Raw genomic sequence first — 16,737 nt, 5'->3', positions numbered from 1 at the left:
GTTTCCAGCCTTCTCCCAGAGTTTCTGTGAGGGATTTTGGGGGGAAAGCCTCCACCCACCAGCAAAGCCAGTGGTGTAGAAGAATGCAAGGCCAAGGTGGGGATACCCAAACTGGAGAGTTCCTGCATCCTTGGGCCGTCATACACAGAGTCTAGCATTGGCAGTTATTATGTTGACTGAGACCAAGTTTACCCACCTTTCCAATGGTGAAGTGGAGCCCTCATTATTGAGGGGGTGTCAGTGCCCCGGGACCCGATTGACTCAGCTGCGATTCCTCACCTCTTTCAGCAGGCAGGCTCCTGAGATGCACTGCTACCGGCATGGATATCTGCCGAGTGTATTTAAAATTAAGAGACCTCCCACTGCCCGAATGAACTTTTGGCAGGTCAGCATTGGAAGTCCTGGGTGGGCACGTCCTGTCCCTTGCACCAGGGTCTCAGGTCAGCCCCTCGGAAATTCAGCCCCAATATATATGGTGGCAACATAAGGAAATTAAATCTAATCAATGTTTTTTGCTTGGCTTCAGAGTAATTTTGCAGAATGTGCATTTGATGTAGGATGGGCAGAAATGGTATTTTGGGTTTTATTTCTCTTGAATCATTGCCCTAGTTACATTGCCCTAGTTACATCCTGTTGTTGTTATCAAAGGTGAGCACATATCTTTGGATTTAACTTAATCTATATCATGTTGACAGGTAATTGTGATCTGTTTACAATTTTTGGAACAGCGTGCAACCGCTGTAGTTATTTCCGATCGTGATACATGTAAATGCTGTCATGTGCACAACTATAATCACGAGCAAATGAACATTTTGGTCTATTGCAAGAAAAACAATTAAAAATGGCTGCACAATTCACTCCATATTGATTTTTGTTGCTCAATTTACACATTAGTATGAGCTACAAAAACACAGTTACATTTTTCGAACATTAAAAGTTAGTTGTTAATCTTGATTGGCCAGTTGTGATCTGCCATAGTGTTCCTGGTTGACTGTCAATAACAATGAAAATCCCAAGATGATTGGTGGATACTGGGGTGGTAAATGTCATCATGCTGGACTGTTTATTAACACAACTTTTAATAATTTACAAGGAAGAGAATAGATAACAGTTTTGCCGTTTTTGTGCTGCAAGTTCCAGCACCAAGTTTAATATATCCAAATGCTAAACATACCTATGATGCAAGTTACATGTTGATACTTTTATACTGCTTTGGTAGCCATGTCTTTGTATCTACACCTAGGAAGATCATGGCGACATGGAGCAACTAAATTAACACATGGCCACTTCTCGTGAAATTTTCTGATTTTGTTTCAGAACAAGAATTTTTAAATTTAAATTTGTCTATTTAATGGCAATTGGCATTCAACTCATGTAGCATTTGACTTTGAAAATGTCGTCTTTCTTGGGAGGGAAAATATCCTTAGGAAAAAGTAATAAGTGATATCTTTGCACAAAGTACAGCACAAAAATGCATTTTTTTCTCCCCCAATTCCATTTAAGCCATGTCCAACTGGATCTCGTGACTTTCGGGAAAAGCAGTGTGCAGACTTTGACAATTTACCTTTTCGTGGAAAGTATTACAACTGGAAGCCATACACTGGAGGTTAGTGTGATTCTGGGCAATTTCAGTTGTTTTCTTTGTCATTTATTTTACTATTTCGCCCTTTTCCCCTCCAGCAGTCTCCTTGGATCATGTAACTCTCAGGCTAGTGGAATGGGCAAGCAACATGCTGACAGCCCTCTGCCAATGCTACTCTGCAACTGTACCCCAGGACATCTGAGAAAGCAATTAGAAATGACCCTTTCTCTGACTTTTCCCTCTCTTTATACAGGAAAAAATCTAGCATCTGCTCCCTGTGGCAGCAAAGCTGAGAATCGGAGACACAAACTCATGTCCCACTACTTTGTTGGGACAACACTTGGGAGTTCTGTGCCATCCCACTTTCTAATTACATGTGTAAATTCTTATGAAACCAAATTAATTTTCTTTAAATTCTTCATTTCCTTTAGTATTTGTGGTGAAAAATGTGTGAATATAACACTTCAGGCACTAGTTGGAGAATCAACAATAACAACAACTTGTATTGATATAGCACCTTTAACGTAGTGAAATGTCTCAAGGAGCTTCACAGGAGTATTATGAGATTTTAAAAAGTTGACACTGAGCCGCATAAGGAGAAATTAGGGTAGGTGACTAAAAGCTTGGTCAAAGAGGTAGGTTTTAAGGAGCATCTTGAAGGAGGAAAGAGAGGTAGGGAGGCGGAGAGGTTTAGGCAGGGAATTACAGAGCTTAGGGCCTAGGCAACAGAAGGCACGGCCACAAATGGTTGAGCGATTATAATCAGGGATGTTGAAGAGTGCAGAATTGGATGAGCACAGAAATCTCGGGGGGGGGGGAGGGGGAGAGGGGGGGCAGCTAAAGGAGATTACAAAGATAGGGAGGGGTAAGGCCTTGGAGGAATTTGAAAACAAGGATGAGAATTTTGAAATCGAGGCGTTGCTTAACCGGGAGCCAATGTAGGTCAGCAAGCACAAGGGTGATGGATGAGTGGGATTTGATGCGAGGTAAGACACAGGTTGTCGAGTTTTGGATGACCTCCAGTTTCCATGGGATAGAATGTGGGAGGCCAGCCAGGTGTGCGTTGAAATAGTCAAGTCTAGAGGTAACAAAGGCATGGATGAGGGCTTCAGCAGTGGATGAGCTGAGGCAAGGGCAGAGAGGGGCGATGTTACAGAGGTGGAATAGGCGGTCTTAGTTATGCTGCGGATATGTGGTCAAAAGCTCATTTCAGGGTCAAATATGACACCAAGGTTGCGAACAGTCTTGTTCAGCCCCAGCCTCAGATAGAGGTTGGGTCGGGGGATGGAGTCAGTGGCTAGGGAACGGAGTTTGTGGCAGAGACTGAAAATAATAGCTTTGGTCTTCCCAACATTCAATTGGAGAACATTTATGCTCATCCAGAACTGGATATTGGACAAGCAGTCTTACAATTTAGAGACCGTGGAGGGGTCGTGAGAAGTGGTAGTGAAGTAGAGCTTAGTGTCATCAGCGTACAGGTGGAAACCGACACTGTGTTTTCAGATGATGTCACCAAGGGACAGCATGCAGATGAGAAATAGGAGGGGGCCAAGGATAGATCCTTGGGGGACACCAGAGGTAACGATGTGGGAGCGGGACGAGAAGCCGTTGCAGGTGATTCACTGACTATGGTTAGATAGATAAGAATGGAACCAGGCAAGCACAGTGGCACCCAGCTGGACGATGGTGGAGAGGCGTTGGAGAAGGACAGAGTGGTCAACCGTTTGAAATGCTGCAGACCGGTCAAAAAGAATGAGGAGGGATAGTTTGACTTTGTCACAGTCACAAAAGATATCATTTGTGTCTTTGATGAATCAGTCCATCATCACTATCCATTGGCACCTGATGAGAAGTTCATGTTTGTGAATGACAGGTGAAGTCGGAATTGGTCTTTGCTTTGAATCAGGGAATCGGGCAGTAGTGGACCAGCTGCCTGATATACACCCTGCCCTATATTCTTCTTCTTGACTTCAACCGCTTGTTTTCCTCCGCCAACCGGAAGTTAAAACATGTTGCTATCTAGCATTGCACGTGATCAGTAGTCATTTGGATGAGATATTAGGAAGCTGCCACTGATAGTGGAGCTGTACGCCAGCATCAGTCATGGGCTCCAGGAGAGGTGGGAGAAATTTAAGGACAGAATAAGGATTAATAACAATGTTTATTTTTCTGATTAGAAGGCACACATGTTTGCTCAGAAGATTAAAGCTGAATACACCTGTATGAAATGTTGTTTTTTTGAGTTTTTGCATTTGGAGAACATTAGTACACTGTACTGCTTTGTCTTACATTTAAATACTTCTGTTATTCAACAGGTGGTGTTAAGCCATGTGCTTTAAACTGCTTGGCTGAAGGATATAATTTTTACACCGAACGGGCTCCTGCAGTTATTGATGGAACTCGTTGCCATGCAGACTCCCTGGACATCTGTATCAATGGAGAATGCAAGGTTGCATATACTTTATTAGTAAACCATTCAGAAATTGTGTCACATTTCCTTAACACCTTTTAGTAGCATTTCATGGAAGGCTGTGAGGAATTATTGAGCCCAGCGATGTGTAAACTTGTGAATTCCTTCTTCATTGTTGCAAATGGGAATCAAATATATATTTTTTTAAAACCTGGGTGATTCTGTTCCCATTTGCAACTTTAAACATGACAAATGGACTTCGTTCAGAATAAATGATATTCACGTTTCTGTTTTTTTTCTTTTATAAGATTCGCCAGAAATGAAAGACTTTAGAGATATTAGAGAAACTGTGATTCTTTTCATTAGAAGAGAGGAGCTCTGATAAAAGTGTTCAAAATTATGAAATGTTTTGATAAAGTAAATAGGGAAACATTATTTCCACTGGAGAGCATAACGTTAAGGTCATCACAAAAGAATTGAGAGTTACAAAGAGTTACAAAGAGTTACAAAAAGTCATGAAATTCCCTACCCGAAATAGTGGTGGAAACAGAATCCATCATAACTTTTAAAAGAGAAGTGGATAAATAGTTGAAAAAAAAATTTAAAAGGGTGTATGGAAAGGCAGGAGATTGGGACTGTGCATAGCTCTTTCAGAGAGCCGATACTGGTACATTGGATTGAATAGTCTGCTTCAATACTGCACAATTCTATGCTTCTTAAGTAAGTCAAAAGCAAAAATCCCAACAGTGCACACAAAAGTGGGCTCCAACCAACAAATTTACAGTGTCAATAAAGCACAAGGATCAATTCCTTCCTAACTTCACGAACAGGCTTGTCTTCCTGTTTAGTGGGTTTAAGTCAGTCTACCTGAGCTTGGCCTTCTCCTCTGGTCGCTCAAATCAAGTGCATTAAAATGAGGAATATATATATAGAAGAAAGACTGTGCATGCAACAATGTGAATATCGGGTATATACACTTATTATTGATATGCATTATATATAGGTCAGTCTGGTATCTGGTGTATGATCCTGGCAGTTGATGCTACTGTTTAATGTGTTTCCCTTTGGTAAGAGGGAGGAAGAAGAGGATTACAGACAAGCATTTATATCATGTATGCATAGATCTATCTATATATATATATATTTTTGTGTATATATATAGTCAAAAAGTGAGAGACCCATATAGTGAATTACATAGATATCTATGCTTAACATAACGGGAGACTTGAATCAGTTGAGGGTAGTGCCTTAGAATGTTTGGAGCTGTAATTAAGCAATGACCGAGGAAAAAATGGCCCTGAAATTGCGGTCGGAGGCTTCCTTCGGACGAACGCCTCCGACCCAAAATTTCTCTACAAATGTACCTGGTGGTCCGGGAGGCACCCTCGATTCCGGTGGGGGGCCTTCTTTCCATGTGCGTCACAGTGCGTCCACGTCTTCTAGATACGGACAGAGAAGCTGGAGTCACGTGGGCCTGGACCACCAATCACGGTACAATATTCTCATTGATATTATGGGAACTCCGATTTTACGAGTTCCCATTACTATCAATGAGAATAACCCCCTAAAACACCCAAGTACAACATAATAAATTAAAAAAAACACCACACATATTTAAATTTAATTGAAATTAAAGTTAATTAAATGTTTTAGAAAAAAATATATTTTTTGGATTTTTTTTTAATGTGTTTTAATAGGGTTTAAAATAAACTTACCTTAGTGGACAGGGTTTTTACTATAAAATGGGTATTTAAATGATATTTTTATATGTTTTAAAACTCTTACGGTGACAAAAGTAGGCTATGCACCTGCTTTTATCAGGCGCAAGAGTTTGAAGGACATTCGCTGGGCAAGAGATGGGCAAATAGCCCAATCTCGCCTGCGCGGATGTCCTTCTCCCGGGGATGCGGAGGATTGACAGATCGGAAAAGACAGTTTTCGGTGCATGCACTGTGTGCGCCAAAAAACAGCTTTTGCGAGGCCTTGCCGGGTCCGTGCATATTCCGTACGGACCCAGCGAGGCTGGAATTTCAGGGCCATTATGTTTAAGCTAATGTATAAAGAGAGATAAGCTTTAACCCACGTGACTCGGTAATCATTTCTGTTGACCTGTGTGATGTTAATCCATATCCTCTAAGCTCATTCCCCAGTGAACTAATCAGTACTCATCATTTAAACAAAATTTCTATTTTCTTCAATTTAAAATAGACAGAAGAAGCAAGGACACTATAGTAAATGCTCTGTATTTGTAACATTGATTGATAAAGAGATCGTGATAGTGAGATTCCCTCTCTAAATGACTTTAGTGGATTAGTCCACGAATAAACCTCATCCTTTAATAGTCTGATTATGAAAAGATTTTACTTTTTCTGTAAATCCCTCCTATCTTACAGAAGAGTTATGAAATTCACCAATATTGCAACTCTCCATGCCTTCCACTGGTTCTGCAGCATTCACAGTCCTGGCGATGAATCTATGTAAATGACTTTGCAGTAATTCAGTGGCGGTTCATGTCAATGTTACTGCGAGCAACAAGAAGCAATTCATTGTCAAGTTTAAAAAGGCACAACCTGCTAACTTGCACGTTTCAAAGTTAAACTAAAACTTTAAACTAACCCTTTGAAACACCAGGGTGTTTGATTTTTAAAAAAAAACAATAGTACTTCCTACAATTGCAAATGCCACAAAGCATAGAGCTGGGGGGCAACAGAATCTTTGTAAGTACCTTTCCTCCCAAGTACCTGAATGGAAATCTATAAATCCCTTATGTATCCACAAATGACACTTTTAAAGACAGACTACACCTGCACAGACTTCACAGGGCTCGCACACATAACAAATAAATACTGCAGATAGCCACATGCAACGACAAATGTTCCAAAAATCAGCTCTCTGCTCTTTACATTCGCTGTTATATTGTTGGAGCTTGACAAATATTCCAGGATATTTTACTAGGGATTAGCTTAGTTCTACAGGAAAGTTCTTGTAAATGTTTATTTTGATGAAAGAAATGTTGCAGCAGTTACTGTTTAGGATGTTTGCCACAAATGGGGAAAGGTCACATTTTAATTGCTGGTTCTCAGAACTATCCCCTGCTTTTTTCTCTATCAAACAAGTATACGTAAGGAGTAAAGGGCAAAGGTTAGACTTTTACTCTGAAATTATCAATGTATTTACATAGTGATTAGATTTAACTGCTGAATGCTACAATTCAGCTGATAGAAGATGAAACCTAATTTTGAAGGTTTTCTCATATTACATTCTTTACAAAAGTGAAGAAAGTTTAAGTATTATAACATTTTTGCTCATCAACTAATATGTAAATCAATATAAAACTGAAAAACAAATAAATATTTTAACTAATCAACAGTTATGAAATTTCAGGTCCAGGAATTCAGCTGGTAGCTGTCTGATCTGAATGTATTCAAATTCTGCAAACTCAACATTTTACTTGTCTATTTAAAAAATGTTAAATCTGTCGCAATAGTTAGCTTTCTTGTTTTGAACCTCAAGTGACAGAATTCATGAATATAAATCCTCACTTATTTTTGTTATAAGAAATAAAATTGTTTGGCTGAATGGACTTTAAATCTGCCACAAAGGAAAAGCTTTTTCTCTCTCTTGCCACAAAGTTCAAGCATTGTAACTGAATTTAGTAAAATGGGATGACTAGTGTCCCAAACTGTGTGTCTTCCCCCTCACCATGGTGACATCCTTAAATGTCACAGATTGATGTTAAATCAAATGCCTAGATTACTTTAAAGGTACATGATTTTGGATAATACTAAATTTGCTCATGTCTGAGGTCATTGTTTTAATCAGAGCCCAATTGCACTGGACCTTGCACATCATTATGGCAATGTATGCATTGCAGAATTATATTTTATGAAGGAGACTAGACAATGTGTGAGGTCATTAAGTTTGAGTTGTAGCATATATGATATGTGCAAATGTGATGGCTGACATGAATCACTGACCTGCACTCAGCAACATATAGACATAATCTACAGCATAACAAGCTTCCCCAGTGCAAATGTGCATTGAGTATTGGCTGTGAATCTCTTTGCATTCAAAGCCTCTTTATAAGTCCTTCATTCTCAAAGATTTATTTTGCTTTTATGGTCACCTGTGTCAAGTCTGCTATGCTTGTCCTTCCCTGGTAGCTCAGTGAGTTTATTCATTGAATAACTTATTCAAACTCACCAGGAAGGAAACATAGAAAACATAGAAAATAGGTGCAGGAGTAGGCCATTTGGCCCTTTGAGCCTGCACCAAAGGACCCGGGTTTAATTTGTGCTGAGTTAGCTGATCTCAGTAAGGTGACATTAGGAGCTTTGGGCTCAGGCAGGGGCGAAATCATCAAAAGCTTCTGCTCTTGAGCAGTACTCAATGACCTATGTTGGAAGTGAACATGCACGGACATTAGGTGAGGAAAGGCTCAGCCTCAGTTCTAATACCTTCCCCCTCCCAGCCCCATCAAATAATCTGCCAACACTTACTGTTAAGGGTCACACATGAATAATGGGCACTTGGCCAAGCTACCGGGGATGGCCTGTACCCATGGTACTGTTCCCTAGAAAGGAGTCACTGCATTCGGGAGGATAGGGAGGGAAAAATTATGCTTAAATTTAAATGTATAAAGAAAAATTAACATTCTATTGGGAAACCGTACAAAAAATAGTCGGTGTTTTATATGGTTTTGTCTGCATGAGTCAGCCATAAATATTTTCCGTTATTTCAATCAGTGTTACAGTGATAGCTCAAGCTGTTTTGATTTAAAGAAAGACTTGCATTTGTATAGCACCTTTCACAACCTCCCAAAGTCCTTTACAGTCAATTAAGTACTTTTGAAGTGTAGTCACTGTTGTAATGTACCTATTTCTTTGTGTCTAAAGCATGTAGGCTGCGATCATATTTTGGGCTCTGATGCAAAAGAAGACAGATGTCGTGTTTGTGGGGGTGATGGAAGCACTTGTGAAGCAACGGAAGGTTTATTCAATGATTCCCTGCCTCGGGGAGGTAGGTGGACATAATCATGATTCAGCAATCAGAATAGACCATAGAGTACCATCGACATATTTTTGTCTTGAATAACAGCAGAAAGTGTTTCTTTTCCTTGGATTTGAATGATTTATGAGTCAAATTACTTTTCAATTAAATGAAGGCATTTGAATGTGCCAATTTCAGAAAACTCGAGGGGATTACTGTTTTGCTGTGAAAAATGGACCAGTTTGACATTTAATCAAAGCATTATTCCTACCTGGGGCTTGTTTGCTTAGAATATCATAAAGGGTCTCAAATTCTGGTCGGAGGCTTCTTTCGGATAAACGCCTCCGACCCGAGAATTTTTAATGAATTTATCTGGTGGTTCCGGAGGAGCCTGCAATTCCGGTGGGGAGGCCTTCTCTTCCCATGCTTCAGAGCACACTCCCGCCCTCGATGTTCGGACGCAGAAGGTGCAGTCAAGTGTGACTGCACAACCAATCAGGTACAGTATTCTCATTAATAGCCATGAGAACTCCGTATCTAAGAGTTCTTATTGCTACTAATGGTAAAAATAAACAAACACACTAAACACAACATAAAAAATAAAAAAACACATCTCACATATTAAACATTAATTTCAATTAAAGTTAATAAATGTGTTTCTAAAAAATCTGGAATTTTTTTTTTAATGTTTTGTAATTAGGGATTAAAATAAACTTACCTTAGTGGGCAGGGTTTTTAAAGTAAAGAGTTTTATTTTAAAACTCTTACGCTGGTAAAAGTAGGCTATGCGCCTGCTTTTACCAGGTGCAAGAGTTTTAAGGACATTTGCTGGGCAAGAGATGGGCAAATACCCAATCTCGCCTATGCGAATGTCCTTCTGCCCAAGATGCGTTGGATCTGTCAAGCCAGAACTTGACAGATCAGAAAAGCCAGTTTTCGGCGCACGTGTATTACACGCCGAAAACCAATCCTATTTTGCAATGCCTCCTCGGCTCCGTACACACTCCATACGGACCCGGGGAGACCGCAATTTCAGGCCCATTATTAAGTTCAGTCAAGTATAACTAATAACTTGTCTTATTTCCAGCAGAAGATATTGGGCATACAGCAGATAATATTTTTTCTGGATGGCTTAGCTGCAATTTGACTATATCCTTGTGACTTTCATTTGGACATTTTGAATATCCACTGTACATAGACACAAACCGAACTAGTGAGCACAGGTAACCTTTAATGAGGATTTAGATTTAAAAACTAAGACCTGATCAGCTGCCTTTAATTTATGATTTGAACCCTGCCAAAGATTTCACTAGAACATAATGAGAAAGGTCTTTCAACTCACACATTGAGAAAGACCCTCGAGTCCCCCCCGTTTGGATTCCATTTGTTGATCACATTTTTTTTTTGAAGAGCTCTCTGACATCAGTCCTAAATTTGGCTACATCTATTTACATCACTGTACATACCTGAATTTCTTATTCTCACCAAGAGTAAGTGGGAGGGCGATACTCATCCAACACTTTGGCCTAAACTTTCCTTTCATTTTCGGCGGTACAGCTGTTTTTCTGTCCGGCGAAAGTTTCCCCTTTTGTTTTTCAATGGTATCGCCCAAATCTGTAAGCGCCCGCCAGGACCAAACCGCCGACATGCACTGCCGAGAAAATCGCCAGGGCGTAAGTTTTGTCTCAATGGAAGCCCGTCCAGATCGCCGAGGGAACCGCCCTGTGAAAGCTGCTTAAACAGGGCGGGAGGTGAGTACTCTGCAAAGAAAGGTAAGTTAAAGGTTCTTTTTTTCTTTTTAATTTTAAAACTGCGATTAGGTGTAAAAGTATCTTGGGAATGTTTTTTTTTAACTTTTTATTTTTTTTTGTGAACATTTTTTTTAAGTTCTCCCCCCCTCCCTAGGCCCAACTGCAGCCTCGGACTAAATTTTTTAAAAAACGCCCATTTACTTAGTTTTCCCTTAACCGCCGAGAAAACCAGCAAGAATAATGGCGCAAGATGCATTTCTCGCTGGGTGATTAGTTTTAATTAGTTTTAATTTAAAAGTGGAAACTATTGCCAGCGTTACTTACCAAACGTTAGCGGTTTTTCTGGGCGGGCAATCGGGCGTTGAGGGACTCTCGAGAAAGTCTAGCCCTGTGTCTAGTATGTGTAATTTGATCCAGTCTTTGTCAGGCAGGCTACAGAGTTCAGACAAGTCACGGTGCTAACTCTACTGAATTTAGAGAACAAACAGTGCAAACACTTGGAGTTCAGATAAAGCACAGTGCTAACACTCTGGAGTCCAGAGAACACACAGCACCAACACTACCAAGATCAGAGAACACACAGTACTAACACTCTGGAGTTCACATAGGATATACAGCACAGAAATAGGCCATTCAGCCCAACCAGTCTATGCCGCCGTTTATGCTCCACTCGAGCCTCCTTTCGTTTTTCCTTATCTAACTCTATTAGCATAGCCCTCTATTTCCTTCTCTCACATATGCTTATCTAACCACCCCTTAAGTGCATCTATACTATTCGCTTCAACCACTGCATGTGGTAGTGAATTCCACATTCTCACCTCTCTCTGGGTAAAGAATTTTCTTCTGAATTCCCGATTGGATTTCTTGGGTGACTATCTTATATTGATGGCTTCTAGTTATGCACTTCTCCACAAGTGGAAATACTTTCTCTGTATCTACTCTATCAAAACCTTTCATAATTTTACAGACCTCTATTAGGCCACCCCTCAGCCTTCTCTTTTCAAGAGAAAAGAGACCCAGCTTGTTCATCCTTTCCTGATATGCATCCCCTCGCATTTCTGATATCATCCTTGTAAATCTTCTCTGCCCCCTCTTCAGTGCCTCTATATTTTTTTTATAATATGGCGACCAGAACTGCAAATAGCGCTCCATGGTTCGATACAAGTTTAGCATAACTTCACTTCTTTTCAATTCTGTCCCTCCAGAAATAAACTCTAGTGCTTGCTCCGCTACAGAAAGTTGTTGAGTCCAGTTCATTGGACATATTCAAAAGGGAGTTAGATGTGGCCCTTACGGCTAAAGGGATCACGGGGTATGGAGAGAAGGCAGGGCTGTGGTGCTGAGGTTGCATGATCCGCCATGATCATATTGAATGGTGGTGCAGGCTCGAAGGGCCGAATGGCCTATTTTCTATGTTTCTATGTTTGTTTTTTTTAATGGCCTTATGAAACTGTGTCGCTATTTTTAGTGATTTATGTATTTGTACACCTGAGATCCCACCCAGACTAGCACCCTCCAAGTAATATCTAACATTTATCTGAGATCAGAGAATGCAAAGTGCTAACACTCTTGAATTCAGAGAATGCACAGTGATAACATTACCGGGTTCAGAGAATGTACAACGTGAACACTCCACAGTTCAAAAACTGCATAGCGCTAACACTGGAGTTCAAAGACCGCACAACGCTGACACTAGTGAGTTCAGAGAAGGCACGCACTGACATACAAGTACAGAGAATGCACAGTGCTAATGTTCTGGAGTTCAGAGAAGTCCAGCAATGACATTACACACAGTGCTAACGCTCTGGAATTCAGAGAAAGCAGAGCACAAACACTACCGAATTCAGAGAACGGACAGCACTAACAGTCTGGAGTACGGAGAATGCACAGCACTAACGTCTGTTTTCAATTGATGTCGCCAAGGTTCAGAATGTAGATGAGAAATAGAATGAGGTCAAGGATAGGGCCTTGGGGGAGTCCAATGGTAATGGTGCAGGAGCGAGAAGATAAGCCATTGCAGGAGATTTTCTGGCTATGACTGGATAGGTAAGAGTTGAACAAAGCAAGGACATTCCTACTCAGCTTGACAACAGAGGAGAGGCATTGGAGAAGGATGGTGTGGTTAACTGTGTTTAAAAATGACTGACATAAAGATGAGGAGGAATAGTGCACCACGACCATGTTGGCACTTTTAACTTTGAATCGGGCCAAAGCCTGATTGGTGAGGTTTAAACATGGAGTTGTGGGAAAATTGGCAGACAGGTACAGGGACAATGGACAACAGCATTGCCTTCTACTCCATAGCTGCAGATAACGCACAGTGGGGGTTCTTTTGGCCAAAGAGTAAAAACAGGAGCTAAATGGGTGTTGTGCTAATAAGATTAGCCTGTTTGAAAGTTTTGGATTTAGCAGGCTTCAATTTCTTTACCAAGATGGTGGCTTGTGCTAAACGCAGGCTAAACTGGCATTTCAGCTCAAGACTGCATCTTGGCCACCTCGGGGGATTGTTAGCGTCTGAATGCATTGCCGAAAATTGCCCCAATGCCTTTTGGAATATAGATGATAACTGTTGGGAATTGCAGGCAATACAAAATGCACAGTGCCTCTTCTTCACTCCTATAGCTGCTCTGCCAGTTGGGTTATGTATACCTATGAATGTTGATATGCTCCTTCCATTGCTCCTTCTCTTCATTCAAAAAACAGAGATCACAAGATAACTATGGATGAGCAAGGACATTAGGCTCACCTTAAATCAAGTGTTGATCCCTCTTTTAGTGAAGAATAATTTCTTGATATCATTCCTACATTTGAATCTATGTTGTTTTCTCCAACACTAGCGATCCTCCTTTGTGGCTTTTCTCTGCACTGCCCACAGCACATCAGTAGCTCCCTTTCGCCTTAGTGACCAGCACTGCACAAGGGAGTCAAGGTGTGGTCTGAGCAGCAAACTGTTCACAACTTACTCTTACATGAAGTCTGGACTTTCCTTATGAAAACCACTCACTTCTGGGTGGTGGTCGAACAAGTGAAGTGGGACAGGGCCCCTTGGCCAAAGCTTTGCACCAGAATTGGCCACCTTGATTCCTGCAATGGTTTTCCCCCACCGACCCTTCTGTAGCCCAGATCATTCTGCTAGCAGTGCACCCACCAAAATCAAATGAACTGGGGTGGGGGGATGGAATTGCTAAATGCACAGCACTAAGCACACAGGGACACGATTCTAGAACATGGATTTGACCAGGAGTCACGTCTATCATGTTGAAACTGTAGTTCCTGAGCAGTCATGGCAACTTTGCAAGAATGTCATCTATGGAAGCAATAGCTGTTGCCAGTACAGATGTATCAACAGCTCTTATGCAAGTCTCCTAATGTCTTCACTTCATATCTTGCCTTCTTCATTGCATTGCAGGTGTAGGTTCTGGACTCCTTCCAATTGTCCTGTCATCAGTACCATTAGAGAAGAGACTGTCTCCTCTGTCAGCCCGTGAGACCCATGCTCCTGAATCATTGATCTTTAACAGCCTGAACTGCTGGGATTTTTGTCTTGGAATCCTTAACTAGCGGCTGTTGCTTATGTCACCTCTGGAAAGAGGTCTCCTCAAATTTGCCTATTAGTTCCTACTGCTCATGGCTGCTCTGTGATCCACCCGATAACATCTGTTCTGTGTCAGTAGTACCACCTCCCTGTATGGGTGTATCTGAGCTGCTGTTTGAGTAAGTCTGCCATGTCCGAATAGGTGAATCAGGGGCAGGCAGGGTCCTCTGGAGTCACAGGCTGCTCAGCATGCAGCACCTTTTCAGGAAGCAAAAGACAACCAACTGACATGTGCATCATAACGTTGTGCTCCTCTTCTGCATCGCAGCGTTTCCCTGCACCTGATTAAGAACTGACAGCTGAAGGCTTTACTGTGATTCTGACAGAATGTTAGCCCTTGCCCACCCAGAGATGGGTGGTAAACGTTGAAGTGTCATGCACCAAGATACTCAGAATTCAGTGAGGAGACACAAAACTAGTTCTGTGACCAGGCAAAGTATCTACTGCCCTGGTTTAGGGCTGACCAAACGGACAAGCAGGTGAATTAAGTAGCTATGAGGACAGGTCAGTCTGGCAAGCTACGTTCCACTATAGAGGGCTGCATGGCACCAATTCGTGCCAGTCAGAAGAACCTTGGCCATACTATCAGCATGATCTGTAAAGATTCCCACAAAACCCCTGTCTGCTGGAGGAGTGAGGTCTCCATATTGAGCAGCCGCCCACCTCACTTTGATGCTGAAAACCTACGAAGTAAGGCCAACCTTTAGCATTGTTGTTGCCAAATTAAGTTAGTCTAAGGGTTAAATCATGGCAGGAGAGCTCGGATACGTGTCATGCTCCTCCTGTGCTATGTGGGAAGTCAGGGACGCTTCCAGTGTCCCAGTGTCCCTGACAACTACATGTGTGGAAGTGTATCCGGCTGCAGCATCTGACAGACCACATTGCGGTACTCGAACTGCGGGTTGATTTACTCTGGAGCATCCGCGAAACTGATAATGTCGTGAATAGCACGTTTAGTGAGTTGGCCACACCGCAGGCAAAGGTTACACAGCCAGATAGGGGATAGGTGGCCAACGGGAAGAGCAGTGTAAGGAAGGTAGTGCAGGGGTCCCCTGCGGTCATCCCCCTGCAAAACAGATACACTACTTTGGATACTGTTGAGGGGGATGACTCATTGGGGAGAGCAGCAGCAGCCAAGTTCATGGCACCATGGGTGGCTCTGCTGCACAGGACGACAGGAAAAAGAGTGGGAGAGCTATAGTGGTAGGGGATTCTATTGTAAGGGGAATGGATAGATGTTTCTGCAGTTGCAATCAAGACTCCAGGATGGTATGTTACCTCCCTGGTGCAAGGGTCAAGGATGCCTCAGAGCGGCTGCAGGACATTTTGAAGGGGGAGGGTGAACAACCAGTTGTCATGGTGCATACAGGTACCAAAGATATAGGTAAAAAACGGGATGAGGTCCGACAAGACGAATTTAGGGAGCTAGTTACTAAATTAAAAAGTGGGACCTCAAAAGTAGTAATCTCAGGATTGCTACCAGTGCCACGTGCTAGTCAGAGTAGGAATCGCAGGATAGCTCAGATGAATACGTGGCTTGAGGACTGATGCAGAAGGGAGAGATTCAAATTCCTGGGACATTGGAACCGGTTCTGGGGGAGGTGGGACCAGTACAAAACGGACAGTCTGCACCTGGGCAGGACCGGAACCAATGTCCTGGGGGGAGTGTTTGCTAGTGCTGTTGGGGAGGGGTTCAACTAATATGGCAGGGGAATGGGAACCTATGCAGGGAGAGAGAGGGAAGTAGAATGTGGGGCAGAAGCAAAAGATAGAAAGAAGAAAAGTAAAAGTGGAGGACAGAGAAACCGAAGGCAAAAAGCAAAAAGGGCCACATTACAGCAAAGTTCTAAAGGGGCAAAGTGTGTTAAAAAGACAAGCCTGAAGGCTCTGTGCCTCAATGTGAGGAGTATTCAGAATAAGGTGGAAAAATTAACTGTGCAGATAGCAGTTAATGGGTATGATGTAATTGGCATCATGGAGACATGGCTCCAGGGTGACCAAGGCTGGGAACTCAACATCCAGGGGTATTCAACATTCAGGAAGGATAGACAGAAAGGAAAAGGAGGTGAGGTGGCGTTGCTGGTTAAAGAGGAAATTAATGCAATAGTAAGGAAGGACATTAGCTTGGATGATGTGGAATTGGTATAGGTGGAGCTACGGAATACCAAAGGGCAGAAAACGCGAGTGGGAGTTGTGTACAGACCTCCAAACAGTAGTAGTTAGGTTGGGGACAACATCAAACAAGAAATTAGGGATGCGTGCAATAAAGGTACAGCAGTTATCATGGGCGACTTTAATCTACATATTGATTGAGCTTGCCAAACTGGTAGCAATGCGGTGGAGGAGGATTTCCTGGAGTGTATTAGGGATGGTTTTCGAGACCAATATGTCGAGGAACCAACTGGAGGGC

The 16,737-nt window shown here is 42.0% G+C and overlaps 1 protein-coding gene across 1 annotated transcript in view; it reads left to right on the top strand.

Moving 5' to 3' along the window:
• Positions 1 to 16,737, top strand: part of adamts6 (ADAM metallopeptidase with thrombospondin type 1 motif, 6) — a 400,523-nt gene that overhangs the window by 325,875 nt on the left and 57,911 nt on the right. Inside the window, exons 14-16 of the mRNA XM_070869378.1 lie at positions 1,504 to 1,606; positions 3,898 to 4,031; positions 8,888 to 9,011. Of these exons, the coding sequence (XP_070725479.1) occupies positions 1,504 to 1,606; positions 3,898 to 4,031; positions 8,888 to 9,011 (361 nt within the window). The remainder of the gene's footprint in view (positions 1 to 1,503; positions 1,607 to 3,897; positions 4,032 to 8,887; positions 9,012 to 16,737) is intronic.

Source organism: Pristiophorus japonicus, chromosome 2, assembly GCF_044704955.1.
Source record: "Pristiophorus japonicus isolate sPriJap1 chromosome 2, sPriJap1.hap1, whole genome shotgun sequence".
NCBI lineage: Eukaryota > Metazoa > Chordata > Chondrichthyes > Pristiophoridae > Pristiophorus > Pristiophorus japonicus.
Note: the sequence above shows the minus strand (reverse complement) of the source record. Positions and strands in the feature narration are given on the sequence as shown.